Source organism: Saccopteryx bilineata, chromosome 9 (assembly GCF_036850765.1).
Source record: "Saccopteryx bilineata isolate mSacBil1 chromosome 9, mSacBil1_pri_phased_curated, whole genome shotgun sequence".
Taxonomy (NCBI): Eukaryota; Metazoa; Chordata; class Mammalia; order Chiroptera; family Emballonuridae; genus Saccopteryx; species Saccopteryx bilineata.
This window is the reverse complement of record NC_089498.1, coordinates 4,532,295-4,548,540: the sequence shown is the minus strand read 5'-3', so window position 1 is coordinate 4,548,540 and position 16,246 is coordinate 4,532,295. Positions and strand designations below refer to the sequence as shown.

General features: G+C 58.2%; 1 protein-coding gene across 2 annotated transcripts in view; it reads left to right on the top strand.

Annotated features, from left to right (window-relative positions):
• Positions 1 to 16,246, top strand: part of ZNF423 (zinc finger protein 423) — a 310,193-nt gene that overhangs the window by 281,821 nt on the left and 12,126 nt on the right. For both annotated transcript variants that reach the window (XM_066243234.1, XM_066243235.1), the window contains exon 7: positions 73 to 188. In XM_066243234.1, coding sequence (XP_066099331.1) covers positions 73 to 188 — 116 coding nt within the window. The remainder of the gene's footprint in view (positions 1 to 72; positions 189 to 16,246) is intronic.

Sequence of the window (16,246 nt, the reverse complement as noted above, 5' to 3'; positions counted from 1 at the left end):
CGTTGGGCAGCTCCCCGGGGGTCCGGGCTGGTGTCCCCCCGAGTCCTGCCCTGACGCTGCGTCTGTGTCCAGTCTTCGTCCAGGCCAACAAGTTGCAGCAGCACATCTTCGCCGTGCACGGGCAGGAGGACAAGATCTACGACTGCTCGCAGTGCCCACAGAAGTTCTTCTTCCAAACCGAGCTGCAGGTCAGTGCGCTCGCCGCTGCACACAGCCCCCTGCGCCCTCCAGGGTCCCCGCTGGCGCTGCAGCTCTGGGGGCGCAGCCAGGAGGGAGGGGTCTTGTCCTCTGCATGCCCCGGGGGGGGGCCCTCCTGCCTGCACGCCTGCGGTGTGGCCTCCCGGCCTCTGCTGACCCCGCACTTTCAGAGAGCTAGTGTTTGTGGCGATTTTGTGGCGAGTTCTCATCTTCTTGGGCCCCCGTTCCTCCCGTGCCTGTGTTATACGGTGATGTTTGACTGAGCTTCGGGTTCGTGGCCGGCGGCCCATGTGGCTTGCTTAACTGAGTCCCGGGGCTGTGTGCAGCCCGGAACTGGGTCTGGGGTCTTGAGGCCTCCCCCTGTGCTCAGGAAAGGCAGAAAAGTGAAGGCCAGGGATGCCCTGTTGAGCCCTCACGCAGAAGAAGGGACGCCTGCCGGGGGGTCCAGCGTGCGGCCTTCAGATGGGGCCCAGTGGCCTCGGCCAGTGGCCTCAGCCAGCGTCTCAGACCCCCACCCAGGGCTGCGGCAGCTGAGAGGGGAGCGGTGTGGTGGCGGGCCTCCCTCGGCGCCTGCAGCCGCTGCCCTCGGCATCCCGGGGGGGGCCCTTCCCACCTGTGACTGCCATCTGAGAAGCAAGGTCTGGGGCCAGGTGTAAGCCACTGCATCACCCACTGGGTTTTGTGAGAAACTGTTGTGACTCAGAAGGGGTCAGTCGCCTGGCCAGAAATAACCACACAGGCACGCAGGAAGATCACACGTATGAGGCGCATGGACCAGAGCATCCCACACACACACCCACCACCGACTCCCCTTCCATCTACAGCTGAGCGTGTGCGCCTCTGTGCCGGGGACAGCGAGGGGGCGGCCAGCTGAAGGGGCCGTAGGTCAGCGGCTGATCGGCGGGCTGTCCAGGAGGCCTCCTCGCTCAGGCACCGACTGCGCACGGCCTCACCTGCCTCCCACCTGCCTTACCTGCCTGGCCCAGCGACCAAAATAGGCCCCGGTCCCTAGACAACGGGAGTTTTTTATAGCTGAGCTCGGCAGGCCTCCTTGAGACGCAGTCATGCGCATAAACTGTGATTTACTTAAACCTGGGGTTCACGTGGTCCCGGATGCCGAGGAAGGAGGCCCGCTGTCCTTGGTGGCTTTGGGGTCTGTCCCAGACACGTCTCTCAGTCCACCGTTTCCCGGCTTCATTGGTACCGCTGTACCGGGACCCGCCTCCCCGCACGAAGGTGTTGGGGCTGCAGCCTCACCCCGGTCTGGCCACAGCTACACCCACCTGGGCCACGGCCGGTACCAGGTGCCCAGACGGGTCCTGTGAGCCCGTGGAATCCCGGGTCACCCCGTCAACCTTTAGGGCAGATCCTCGAATGCCAAGAAACTCACTAAATTATAGACTGAACCAGTCGCTATTTTCTGCAATTAATGATTTTAATTACAGACCATTTAAATGCAGAGGTTGGTGTGGTAACGCCAGATCTATGCAAATAATGGCTTTCGTTAAGTAGCTCGAATAGCAATTTTCTGGGTTTTTGAGAGGAGGGTTTTCCAGGCAGGGGAGTTCGGTCGTCATTGCGCTGAAGCCCGGGGCGGGAGGGCACGTGGGCTTCCCGGGGGTGACGTGTTGGGGCTCGATGATGCAGCAGGAGAAAGGCCCGGTCCCTGCTGGGCCTCGACGGGCTCTCGGGGCCGCATGTCACTGGAGGTCCCGTGGAGAGACTCAGGGAAGGTGGCGTTTGCAGGCGGAAGTCCCTCTGGGCTGAGCAGTGTAGGGAAGGTGTGAGGCTGAGGGTTGTTCTCGGTGATGGGCTGGGAACACGGCTGTGGATACGGAGGCAGAAGGGGAGGGCTGGACCCTGCGAAGTTTGGTCTGGGTCGGGGTCATGCGCCCGCCTCTGCGGGGACTGTTCTCGTAGGGTGAGAGCAGTGCAGGCCTGTTGGAGTCCAGCTTCACCTGGCTCTGCCCAGACTGAGATTGATTGAAAGGATTTGGACAGATGACACATTCCTTACAGAGACTTGGTGCAAGGGAGCAGGAGAGGGAATGTGAATGGGGGGGGGGGGTAGTGTGCCAGGTTCTGCATCAAGAACCTGACGGGACCCTGGTGGATGAGACAGAGGAACACCCGCAGAGCCTCTGTTCTGCAGGGATTGATAGACGCTGACCAACAGTGGGCTGCGGCAGGGAGAAAACAAAACCAGCTAACAGGCCAGAGCATGACGGGAGACGAGGTCGGGCACTCCTTGGTAAGTGTGGTCAGGGAGGGCCTCTCAGAAGAGGTGGCATTTGAGCCAAGGCCTGGGTGATGAGAGTGGAGAGACAGAGTAGAAGGGCGCCATGCAAAGGCCCTGTGGCCAGAGGGAGTGAGGCGTGTTGCTGGGACAGAAGGCAAAGTGTGACTGAAACACGGAGAGTGGGGGGAGGGGGGCTGGCGGGAAGGGGGCTGGTGAGTGGAGCCGCTGTCAGGGCAAGGTTTGCAGGGCAGTGAGGATGTTTGGGCAAACCCGCTGTGATGGGACACCCAGCAGGGAAGAGGTCTTGTCTAATCTATGCCCTGTCTCAAAATTTAAGCTTAGTCTTAAGTCACAGAGTTGGGAGAAAATATGAGCAAGTCACATCTTTGATAATGGACATGCTTGTGTCCAGACCACGTAAAAGAAAACTCAAAACTCATGAATGGGGGGGGGGGGGTGGAAAGCAATCACAAAGGCGCGAAGCGTGTCAGCCCTTCACCGAAGATGTGTGGACGCTCGACGTCACCAGTCAACAGGGAAGCGCAGACGAGACCATGACATGAAGCCGCGGCGACTGCAGCCACATGCCGACCACACCACGTGCTGCTGGGGTGGGGGAGCACCGACCACACCACGTGCTGCCTGGGCTGGGGGAGCACCGACCACACCACGTGCTGCCGGGGGTGGGGGAGCACCGACCACACCACGTGCTGCCTGGGCTGGGGGAGCACCGACCACACCACGTGCTGCCTGGGCTGGGGGAGCACCGACCACACCACGTGCTGCCTGGGCTGGGGGAGCACCGACCACACCACGTGCTGCCTGGGCTGGGGGAGCACCGACCATACCACGTGCTGCCGGGGTGCGGGAGCACCGACCACACCACGTGCTGCCGGGGGTGCGGGAGCACCGACCACACCACGTGCTGCCGGGGGTGCGGGAGCACCGACCACACCACGTGCTGCTGGGGTGGGGGAGCACCGACCACACCACGTGCTGCCTGGGCTGGGGGAGCACCGACCACACCACGTGCTGCCTGGGCTGGGGGAGCACCGACCACACCACGTGCTGCCGGGGGTGGGGGAGCACCGACCACACCACGTGCTGCCGGGGGTGCGGGAGCACCGACCACACCACGTGCTGCCTGGGGTGGGGGAGCACCGACCACACCACGTGCTGCCTGGGCTGGGGGAGCACCGACCACACCACATGCTGCCTGGGCTGGGGGAGCACCGACCACACCACGTGCTGCCTGGGCTGGGGGAGCACCGACCACACCACGTGCTGCCTGGGGTGGGGGCGCAGTCGGCCTCCCACATGTGGCGATGACTGGCGGAAATGCGAACGGACATGGCCCCGTGGCGGAAGGGTTTGTGAGTTTCTCAAGTTGGGCATCCGTCTGACACTGGACCCGGCAGGCTTCCTGGCTGTCTCCCTGGGAGGCCTGCTCACGCGCTCACGGCAGGGCCTCTCCAGGTGTGAGGACGGCCGCTTCTTGCCGGGGCCCCTCATGGTCCCTCGGCTGGCGCACGGATGGGCAGACACGGTGTGTGTTCGCGGTGGACTGCTGCTCGGGCACACACGCATGGGCCGAGCCCCGCGACAATGCGGAGGAGTTACCGATGCCGGGTGAGAGGAGCCAGACTCAAGAGGCTTCGACAGCGCGGTTTCATGCGCACGACGTTCTGGAAACAGGCAAAATACTGGACCGGAATAGACCAGTGGTTTCCGGGGGCTGGAAGTGAGGGGAAGAAATCGAGGCGACTGCACAAGGTTCACCTGAACACACACACACACGTGGGTGCACATGCTCACACACATGCACATACACACGTGCACACACAGCCGGACTTCAGGAGAAGACTTGGATGGATCTCAGGGAAAGTGTGGGGACAGCTGTCTTCAAGCGATCTAAGTGCCGTCTGGAGCAAGGCATTGTCAACATGCTTCCGGTGGCCCCAAGACTTCTGGTCGTGGGCAGGAACTCCGGACGTGGGTGCTGGTCTCTGACTGTGCCAGCTCAGGAGTGAGCCCAAGCAGGAGGGGCCTGTACACTGTAGGGGCACCTGGGTGCGTCTGGGATGCCAAGAGCGAGGATTGTTGGCCGCTGAGTTTTCGGTTGCCCTGTTCCCAGGGACTAAGTGTCCCTGTGTCAAGGCAGGGACACTGCCTCAGCCTGGCTCAGGGTGTTCTCCATCCTGTATGTGTGGACGGTGACCAGCTCCGCACGACCCATCATTCCTGCTGAGACAGATGCACGGGGGAGTCGGGATGGGGTTTGGTTACACAGGTAGCCACAGGCACACCCGCTAACTCAGACATGTGACTACGGGTAACAGCCAGTGTCCGGGCAGCTGGCCCTAGAGCCCAGACAGGGGGTCTGGTGGGACTCGAATCAGCTGTCTAAATCAGTATAAACCCGCAGGAGAGGGGGCATGGCTGGTAGACCCTTCCTGTGTCCTGACAGGAAGCAGTGACAGGTGGTGAGGTCCCTGTCAACAGAGGTGTGAACATTTGTCTGAAATGCGGGAGGTGGGGTGGGGTGGGGTAGCAGAGAACAGTGTTTATGAGAGCAACTCTGTATGTGACATCGTGCTTATCGTTTGCCAGTGGTGGGCCTCAGTTTCCTTCTCTGTCAAGTGGGGGTGTTACTTGTTCTTGCCTCAGAGTTGTGTTGTGGGAGGCCCTTGGCCCAGGTGCAGCCACAGAGAAGATGCTACTTGCCGTTTTCATTAGCATTTACCGTCATTATCATTAGCATGTTACTAGCATTAGCCCCTCGAGGGTCAGGTGATTCTTTAAGGTGCCCTCCACTAAGGCTTTGCTGTGATTTCATGATTTTTGCCCTGAGTTTGAACAGAGACTCTGAATCCTTCCTCTGTGGCGCCCACCCAGGGCTCAAGGCCATGAGCACGGGAGACCCACGCTGGGCACCGGGCGGGGCTGTGTGTGCAGGGCGTGAGGCCAGGTGGACAGGCCAGAGGCCGGGCCTTTCCAGTGCTTTGGCCCCGGCCTCTCCCCTGGGCCTATGTTCCTCTGCTGGGCCAGGCTCAGTGGAGGGCAGGGCAGTGTGCAGATTCGGTTGGGGGGTGAGACCGCTCTGTAAACCACAGATGGACAGTGTCAGCGCTGTTGGCTTCACACTTCCAGCCTCGGGCCTCAGCAGATGAGGGCCTGGGGCCCTGTAGGCCCCTTGCCAGGGGTGAGCTGACCCGAGAGGAGGGGCGGGCTCTGCCTGTGCAGCCCAGCTGTCTCAGAGTCCCCGCGGACACCTCTGTGCCCACAGACGCTGGGCACGGATGGCACCGACTCTCCTTCCTGAGACCTCGCCGCTTCCCTCTCCTCAGCATCACCGAGGGAGTGCACCAGTTGCCGGCCAGCCAGGCCTGGCCTCCGGCCTGGGGGGGACAAGGGCCCTGTGAAACGGGACAAGAAACAGAACAAACAGCCGCCACCCCCGGGTGCATCCCTGCCGTGGGCCAGGCCCTGAGCTCAGCATTTCGCCCCTAGATGGTCTCCGCACAACCCGGAACACCGGCTCTCTCTCTCCCCACTCACAGATATGGAAACGGAGACTCCCAGAGGCGAGGTGACTTGCCCAAGGTCACTGGCACATGACAGAGCCACGTGCAAAGCCAAAATTGTCTTGGCCACCAAGGCAAACAGAAACCCCCCAAAGTTTACAGGAATTGCCATTTATATGAGCAGCTAATAGATTTAAATGAGGCCTGCGGTGCTGAACTATAAAAAGCCTTCGTGTCAGGGGACTCGGAAGCTATTTTAGTAGTTGGGCCAAGCAGGTAGCACAGGCGGCAGCGACAGGGGACGCGGAAGAACCTGCCGGCGGGTGGGCCCAGGTGGGGGCGCCCCGGGGCCCATTCTGCTGGAGTCAGGCCCATGAGCGGAGTTCGCTGGAGCTGGGAGGCCAGGAGCCCGCAAACCTTGCCATGAGAAAAGGGGCGAGCGCGGCTCACACCCGGCGGCGAGGAAAGAAGAATTCGGTCCGATCATGGAGACAGGGACCTCCAGAGACCTCAAGCTCCTCGGAGTTGGTGCCTCTCCCTTGTCCCCCGCCTTTCAGAAGTGCGGGGTTCGGCTGAGTGCTGTCACAGGGAGGCTGGACCCAGAGAAAGGACGCTTTCTGGCTTCCGGTCCTTCCCGCGTCCTGCAGACCTCGGTGGTGGTGGATGGGGCCGGGCTGGGGGCACTGGGCTGCCTCCAGCCCCGGAACCTGGACGCCCTCATGGACAGACCGAGGGGCCGCAGGAAACGTCACCCGAGTGGCCCATGGTGGCAGAACGGCCAGGCCAGCCTGGAGCGGAGGTCTTTAAAGGATTAGCTCACGCTGTCTGCTTGTGTGTGCCTAATCACGCCGCTTCCAGCCAGATGATCACCATTGATTAAAAGCAGAACGAGGTGTCCTCACAAGCAGCGCGGGGCCCTCCCGATGGAGCACGCTGGGCCCCGCCAGGGACCCCGGTATCCAGGCGGGGAAGGTGCCTGTGAGCTCCGGTGAGCTGCTTCCTCCCCAGCCCTCGAGAGCGAGAGTGCTTGGTTTGACCCTTCCCCTCCTCGCATTTCCATTTAGTGAGCCTCTATTGAGTGCCCGCCATGGGCGCTAGCACAGGGCCTGGGGGCAGCAGCGAACAGGTAGACCGTATCCCTCACAGAGCTGACCTTCTGTGGGAAACACCAACGCTACGTCGGTAACTACGCGAACTAGGTTGTGTCGGATTGTGGGGTTTTGAAGACAATAACACACTGTCGTGATGGAAAGTGATGTGTGTGTGTGTGTGTGTGTGTGTGTTTCGGGACAAGAATGAGGGAATGTTAGAAATGAAACATCAGACTGAGTGTTCGGGGAAGGCTGGCTGATGTTTCAACTGAGTCCTGGAGATTGGGAAGAAGCCAGTGGGGGGAATGGGCCAGTTGGGGGAAGAGCTACGAAAAGCAACAGCCAGTGCAAAGGCTCAGAGGCATGGGCAGATGTGGGGTGTCCCAGGAACCAGAGGGCGGGGCAGTGGGGCCGGAGGCGTGTGAGTGAGACACACATTAGTGCCTTCTTGCTTCGCTCTTCTGGGCTGGTCTAGAGCCGCCTGCTCAGAAGTGGGGGCCAGAGGCGTGTGAGTGAGACACACATTAGTGCCTTCTTGCTTTGCTCTTCTGGGCTGGTCTAGAGCCACCTGCTCAGAAGTGGGCGCTTCCTGAGGCACCTGCTGCCTCAACGCCCTTCCCTTCTCAGGCTTCAGGGCCCAAGGCAGGTGGCCCCTTTTCCGAGAGTCCCCCATGCTGAAGCTTTCTCCTTTGGTTTCTTTAGCCCTGGGTTGAACCCCTGATCCCTTTGCCAATACACAATGTAATAGCTATGTCTATACCTGAGTTCTCCCTCTAACCTGAGCTTTTGGAGGGTGAAGAATCCCTCTGCCATCCATCTGTCCATCTATTCATCTGTCCATTTGTCCATCCATCTATCCATCCATCCACCCACCCACCTACCCACCCACCTACCCACCCATCCACCCACCTACCTATCCATCCTCCTATTTATCCATCCATCCATCCATCCATCCATCCATCCACTTATCCACCCATCCATCTGTTCATTCACCCATCCATTCATTCATCCACCCATCCATCCACCCATTCATCCACCCATCCATCCCTATCTATTTTACCATATTTCTTTTAGTTCCTAAAAAGTAGGAAAATAGAGGGAAGAGAACACAGACAAAGGAAGGAGGAAAAGCCAGAGGGGTTGCTGTCCCCGCAGATTCTAGGCCCCACTTGGAAATCCCCGGTCCTGCACAGTGGCTGACCAAGGCGCTGGCTTCCTCGCCTCTCTGTGCTGCCGCCGTCAGATCCAGCCGGATAATTATAACTAATAATAATTAAAAGTGAAAAGTGCTCTAGGCACATACTTAGCATTTGACTCTTCGGCTGAGCTTCCTGTGAGCAACTGCGTCTTCCTCCTTCCTGCTTTGAAGGCAGCCGGTCCGTGTCACCTGCCGCTGCAGGTAGACCAGAGCCGGCTGGGCCAGGGGCCGGCCTGGGGGAGCCAGAGGCAGGTGCCGGCGACACCAGCGGTGAGAGCCTGCTGCTTGCCTTGGAGTCTTCCCCGGATCGCCCGCTTCCCCGTTGTGTTCTAGTGCTGGCATTTGCACTGCTCCGGCCTCAGCTTCCCCATCTGTAAAATGGGGCAGTACTGCCTCTGGCTATGGTGAAGATGAAGAGATCGCATACGTGAAGCACTTAGAATATAAGCCTTCCTATGGGTGACAGTGGCACATTTCAGGATACAGTCACTTTGTGTGTCCTGCCTTCCCCACCGGGGCAGGAAACCAGAGCCCAGCATGACTCGAATTCTGTTAAATGTGGCAACATGGTGTGGCAGTGCCGTGCCCACACTGTGGGACACGCAGCCCGACTTCAAACCCCAGTCCCAGCCCCGCTGCCGAGGAGCTCTGTGACCCTGAGCCAGGCACTGACTCTCTCTGGGCCTCAGGAGGTGGAGGGTGGCGGACGGTAGTGACCGTCCCTTCCTTGGGGATATTCTGGGGCCTGAAAAGCCTTTAGCACCAGGTCTGGCTCGGAGTCAAGGCTTGGTGAGCATCATCAGCCACTCTCCTCGTCATCGTGACCGTGGTCTGGATGCCGTGAGCTTTTGTTTCGCCTTTTCATCGACTCGTTCCTTCGCTCCGTCCTGCGCAGACATGCACAGTGTAGCCCACCGGGGTTGACTGCTCACCTACTGTGCGCCAGATGTACGTCGGTGCTGGGGACGCCCCGAAGCCTAAGTCCCCTCCTGTGCTGTGGGGAGGGGAGCAGTAAGTTGAAGAGCAGAGAGAATGTCTATCGTGTGTTTGAGGAATAACATGGTATGCTGTACTACCGTATAGCAGGGTACGGTAGCGTCTCAGCTCACCACGTCATGCGCTAAATATAACAGAACTGCGGTGCGCCCCAGAGCACCACGTGACATCATCACAGGAGGCATGGGGACCCTTCCTGCTTGCTGTGTCACCGGGCACTGTCCTCTGTGTCTCTTGGGCCATTTGCTCTTGATTGGGGCAAGGCGCTTCCTGCACACAGTGAGTGTCTCAGTGTCATTGTCATCGTTTTTTACTGTGTCCACTGCTAGCGACGGCTGGGCCCCCTGAGGGGCCACATGGAGCAGTTTGGGGTCTGCTTCTGGAAAAGACAGAGGTGGGCAGTAAGCCTGCCCCTCGTCCTTCCAAGGTCCAGGACACAGGACTCGCCTGACACAGTGAAAATGAGGGGGCCTGACACCGTCTGTTCACACGCACAGGCCCCGGAAGTGTCAGAGAAGGGTAAACTGAGGCTCCCCCAGGCCACACAGCTGCTCGAGTGTCAGCGCTGGGTATCCAGCCATCCTGGCATCAGTGTCCGTGTTCCCAACCCCAAGGCCAAGGCAGTGAGCTTGCACATGACTCTCGAGCCAAAGGCAGGCCTCTGGGTCCTGCAGGCAGGGGGATGGGCAGGCCTCGCCTTTCAGGGGGGCAGGAGGTCCAGAGGATGACCCAGAGGCCTCCCAGTTCCTGGGGCACGTGGCGGTCCTGCTCTGAGCAGCTGCCGTGGTCACTGCCGAGAGGAGGAGGGAAGGTCAGGCCGGGGGGTGGGGGGTGGGGGGCAGGGCTGTGCCTGGCTGTGTTTAGGTGCCCGCACGAGCCCCAGGACTCTGCCCGTCCGAGTGGTGAAGTGTGTGGAGGCCCAGGTGGGGACTTGGAGGGGGGCTCCCCGCAAGCCTCAGCTCCGGGCAGAGATGGCACTCGGAGTCGGCCTCGGGCTGCCCGTCTGCCCATCAGAGCCTGTCATTCATGCCCTAGGGCGGGGGGCCAAGCAACTTTAGAGGGGCACTGTGCCATCATGACAGATGGGCACAGGGGAGCTGCCAGGAGCCTCAAGCCAGAGCCATTGTGTGTGCTGTGAGCCCTGCCCCTCGCCAGCACTGCCCCGGCTGGGACCAAATGCCATCAGTTTCTTAGAAACAACGATAATACCAGTAACGGTTGGTCCAGGTTGCCCAGAGGTTGGCACCATACAAAGCCCCTGCCCCCACCCCTGACTTAGAAAGGATACTACAGTCTGATTTCCAGGAAAGACACGGGGCCTTGGAGGCCAGAGGGTGAATCTCTGTTGCTTCTTGCTGTCACTGTGACATGGGTGTGTGACCTCGTTTCTGAGATTCCCATCCTCTCCTGCAGGGGGCGAGGGGGCTGTGGAAGGGTTACCTTGTGGGGTTTGTGAAACATGGAACCGGAACCTGGCCCAGGAGGCCTAATAGGGTGGGGCGGGGGTAAAATTGATGTGACGTTGCTGTCCCACTTTCACAGATGGGAGACTCAATGTCATGTCACACAGCCAGTGAGTGGCAGAGCCGAGCCTGCCCTGGTGGGAATAATGGGATTAGCAACCCCAGGCACTGTGGGGAGCCCTTTTGCCCTGATGATCCCATTTTATCCTTGGCTGAGGCTGTGTTCCCTCCCCATATTGCAGATGGGGAGACTGAGGCACAGCTAGGCAGTGGCAGAGACGGGATCTGAACCCAGGCAGCCTGGCTCCAGAGCCCGAGGCTTGACCCCTGCCCTGATACCATGGCGGGCTCTTCTCAGTGGTCAAGCGCCCATCACGTTAAAAAAAAAACAACAAGAAGCTTTGGCTTCTTGATACAGAGATCTGTCTCCCCAACTTGTCGCAGGTTGGCGCCTCCTGCCGGGATGGCGGGCCCAGTGTGGCCGGGGGCACTCGGCGCCCCTAGCAGCCGAGCAGCGAGAACTGGGTGCTCTCGGCGGAAGCCTGGGTCGCCGTCTTTGGTCAAGCAGGAGCAATTACTGGTGACATTTAGAAAGAAATTAATGACGAGAAATGCAAGTTGGCATTTCCAGAGCGCCAGTCAGCAGCCGCGCGTCAGCACTCACAGGAGAGGCGGGCGGAGGGCGGTGGGGGCAGAGGGGCAGTGGCGAGAATTAATTTTGCCGTGTCAATAATGAACGTGGCCCCTTGCTCTGCTTCTGGGCTTGAGACACAATCAAAACACGGACTGGCTGGGGCTCGTCCAGGGCCGCGGTGACGTTCAGTGCGTGCTAGGGTGTGGGCGAGGGAAGGTGACAGGTTCAATCTCATGTCCTCTTCTTGTGGTGCCGGTGGCGGTGGGGGCCAGCAGGGGACAGTGAGGAGGGGAGGAGGTAGCCTTAGGACAGGGCCATGTGGGCTGAAAACCAAGCGCCTTCTCTTACCAGCCGTAGGGCTTGAGCAAGCGACTGCACCTTGCCCGGCCTTGGTTTCCTCATCAATAAAATGGGGCCGCTTGGGAGATGAGAAGAGAGCAGATGGCGAGCAGCAGCTCAGTTTGGGCACATAGTAGGGCCTCAGTGTTTGCTGGCCGCTAACCGTATCTCACTGACGTATTTTAAGAGACACGGTTTTCTCGTTATAACAGCTTTTAAATTGGAATGTCTGACTTGTACATTATAGCTTAGCGGGTCATGTTTTTTTGTTGTTGTTGTTCACTGCGATACAGCAAATACTAGCATGTTATACTCTTTGGGGCCGTAGAATAAACTGTGGCACTGGGAGGAAGGATGGTGGAGGATGAGGAGGAAGCAAGATGCTGAACTTGACCCGGTGGATTGGGGGTTCACCGCGGGAGAAGGGACACGCCGGTCCCTTCCCTCCCTTCAGAGTGACGGGGAGGGTCCCAGCCAGGCTCCCGTCACACAGGGTGCAGGCACACACCGTGAAAGGTCATCATCATAGTCATGTTAAACATTTTTATGACGCAGAGGGTGAAAACTCACAGCCCACGGCCCAGGGGATTCTGGGGAGCTTTAAAATGGGTGTCACTGTTTCTCAAATAGAAGTTCCCTATAGTGTTCGTTAAGTGCCAGACATTGTTCTCAGCACAGTTATACGTTAACACATTCAATCTTCACAACGCCTGTATTATTAAGGTAAGGAGACACAGGCACAGAGCGGTGACTTAATTCCCCAAGGGCACAGAACGGGTCAGTGCTGGGCACTGGCCACCCGCCTAGATTCTGTCCTATTTACTATGACACCAAATGGCTAGCATTCTTGATTTCTCTACAGATCACACCTGGCAGCCCCTGACAATGGTCCCACGTGGCAACAGTCAGTTGCCCCCCTTTAGACACCAGGGATGTGCTCCCCAGTTCAACACAACCCCCACCTGGTCTGCCTCACCCGGTTCCTCAGATGTATTGTGCGGTCCCACTTTACAACACTTCACAGTTTGCAAATATTAGCTCATTGGCGCCTCACCAACCAGAAGTTGTTGAACCAGATGTTGATTGGCTGGACACGCTCATTACTCGCTCCATTTTGCAGACCTGAAAACCGAGGCTGGGAACCAGGCATTACAGTCGGAGACCTGCAGTGAGAATGAGGGGCGGGGGGCGGGCTAGGGCAGGAGTGGGCATTTATTCCATCCCCTTGGGTGGGGGAGGCAGGTGCGGCTTCCTGATGTCCGGCTCAGTGACCGTTCCCCCCCCCCCAGCTGAAGCCAGGCCTGGACACAGCGTCGAACAGCTCAGCCCTGACCTGTGACACCACCTTTGTCTCCCCCATTCTTCCTTCTGTGGCTGCCACATCGGAAATGTGACGTCACCCAGGCTTTTGAGTTAATAGTGATGGCCCAGCCTTGTGGTTAGTGTCAATTGTGACAGTGTTAAATATCTATATACCATTTTACATGTTGTAAAAACATTTACATGTTACCTCATTGAAACACACAACAAAGCTGTGAGGTAGGTATTATCCGTCCCACTTTTCAAGCGAGTAACTACTATGTAATACTTAAGAGACATCCACCGACTTGCCTGGGGTCATACACATACGTGGCTAAGGCAGGATTTGAACTTCAAAGCCCATTGTTTTTCCCCTAGCCCATCCATCCTCCTACTCACCTGTTTATTCATGCACTCCTCTTTCCCACAAGTCACCCCCTGCCAGCCATCCACTCATCTATACATTCATCTACCCATCCATCTACCTCCATCCACTATCCATCCATCTATTCATCTCTCGATCACCTACCCATCTACCCATTCACCTACCCACCCATCCATCCATCTACCATCCACCATCCACCATCCATCTATCCATCATCCATCAATTCATCTATTCATCCATCATCCACCCATCTATTCATCCACCCATCTATCTCTTCATCATCCATCCATTATCCACTCATCTACACATCCACCCACCCACCCACCCATCCATCCATTCATCCACCTATCTATCTGCACACCCATTAGTATTTAGTGCTAAGTAAGTCTCAGGAACTACCCTGCATTTGTGACACTTCCTCTTATATGTATTTTAATTCCCTGCTTACCTGCTACCCCCCTTCCCCTCCCCTAAAACTGCATGTGTGCCTACACACACACACACACACACACACACACACACACACATGCCTCTGGTAAGTTGAGTGGATGGGACAGGCTGGGGTACAGAGAATCCTTGGTCTGGCCTCATAGGCACCAGCGAGTTCTGCCCAGTGGCAGGAGGGAAGTCGCAGGGCAGACCCACTTGGTTGTGGTGGGCGGGGATGCTGGACCCCATTGGTTTGGAAGCTGGGTTGAGGGAGGATCGTCAAGAGGGGCAGACAAGGCATTGCAGGCTGGGCCACAGTATTCTTCAGCCCCGGTGGCGGGAGCGTCACTGAGGAGTGAACAGCCTGACATTCTGGGTGGCAAGGTCACCTTTGCCCTTTTTCTTTGTGCCAGACTGGACTTCCTGTCCTGCTGGGCAAGGGTGTACACACGCAAGTGTTTTCAACAAGAACCGCCGGGATCGTTAGATATAATCGGTCTCAGCTGCGGTTTTGTTCACTGGTGCGTCCACATAATTCATCACAGCAAATTAGGTCCATCTCCAGAACTTCGGGTCCTGCCGCCGGGGGTTGGGGGCTGTCAGCGAGGGGGCTGAGCCCTGTGGGCTCTGCAAGCCATTTGGGGGGCAATGGGCCATGCTTTCTGAGGGGGACCACCCTCCGCATCTCTACCAGACAGCTCTCCATCCATAGGGATTCATTTTCTAGAAATTTGAAGGATGCAGGAAAGTTTTCTGCTTTCAGAAAAAAATTTGGAGCATGGTAGAAATGGCTGTGATCAATGTCTTACAGCGTCATTCATGAAACCTAAAAAATGCCAGGTTAGTTTAGGGACCTAGACATATGTGTTTGTATAATTAGTGACCGTGTGACCTAGATTTTTTTCCAGAACAGCCCTGATTCCAAGTGCTCCCTCCCAGCTCCTGGTGATGCGCCCTGATTTTGGGGGCGGGTGAACTAGGATGGCTGTTATGTGGGGCTGGGTGTGCTCATCACATTTTAAAGAATAAATATTTAAAGTTGTAAAGGCCCAGAAATTTTTCAGAACATTTAAAGGGAAATATCTGTTATCCCCCCCCTCCTCATGTCCCCCCTCCTTTTCTTCCTGACCTGGGAAAATAGTTACTATCTGCTAGGGTACCTTCCCACCTCTCCAGCCGCGGGCGCAGAGAGGGCACAGGCACCTCCGTCCAGCAGGGTGTGAGGGCTTTGTCCCGGTTCTTCCCGGGCCTCGGCCCTGGGCGCCATGCCCTTGACAACAGCCTGCACTCAGGCACCAAAGAGGGGGCCCCCTGGAGGGTCCCACGTTCCGCCCCAGCTAGCGCTCGGCAGGCGCAGTGACCACGGGGATGGTTCCACTCGGGGCCGGCCAGTGAGGCCTCCGCCAGTATCATCCCGCTGCCTCCGTCTGGTTGGTGCGGCTTCCAGCTCCCGGCGGTGGCACCAGCACCCTGAGCCTCAGCCGGTTGTGTAGAAGGGGACCCGAGCTCCCTCCCACCTGCTCACTTCCTGTGGGGTCCCACTCATTTTATTTTTTAAGTGGTGATATGATACATATGCTATAATTACACATAATAAAATACATGGATAAGCAAAATAAATAAATCTAAAAATAAAACATGAATATAAATATATAAAACAGAAAATAGGTTTTAAAAATACCCACAGTAAAATGTACCATCTCAGCCCTTTTTAAGTGCACAGTTCAGTGGCAGGGAGTACACTGGCGTTGTCAACACCGCGCATGGACCTCTTCTCATCTTCCAGAACCAAAAACCCTGTCCCCACTAAGCACTAAGCCCCGGCCCCGGGCACCCACCAGTCTGCTTTCTGTCTCTGTGAATTTGACCCCTAGGGACCTCCTAGAGGTGGCACCGTGCAGTATTTGTCCTTCCGTGCCCTTGGCATCATGTCTTCCAAGGCTCCCCCCACGTGCCCGGAAACAGCGGAACTGGCCCCGGCAGGGCGGGGCAGGGGACGAGAGGAGAGGTGGCGCTCGAGTTTCTTCTCTCCCAGGCGTTGGCGCCCGTCCGAGGAGGGCTTCCCCCGCCCGCCTCCGTCCCTTGCCCGCTGTCGTTTCAGAACCCACGCTGCGCTCTCAGCACGTGCAGGCTCGGCGCTCCCACTGGAGCAGAGCTGAGAGCCACGGCGTGGGCACAGCCCGCTCAGGGCACGCTGAGCACAGTGCTGGAGGCACACCTGGGCAGGTGGAGAGCAGCGGAGGGCCGGATGGGGCCGCGGGGATACCACGTGGGCAGGAGGCCCTTCCAGGGAATGGAAGTCAGCAGGGGAGCATTCCGGGGAAAGAACCGGGCTATTCCTGGGACTGGAGGAAGAAGGTGATGAGGCTTCCGGGCCTGCAGGCGCTGGGTCTGGCAGAGCCGTCAGGACCGTGGACAGGGGTCCGGATGGCTCCTGGGTGTGGCTGGAAC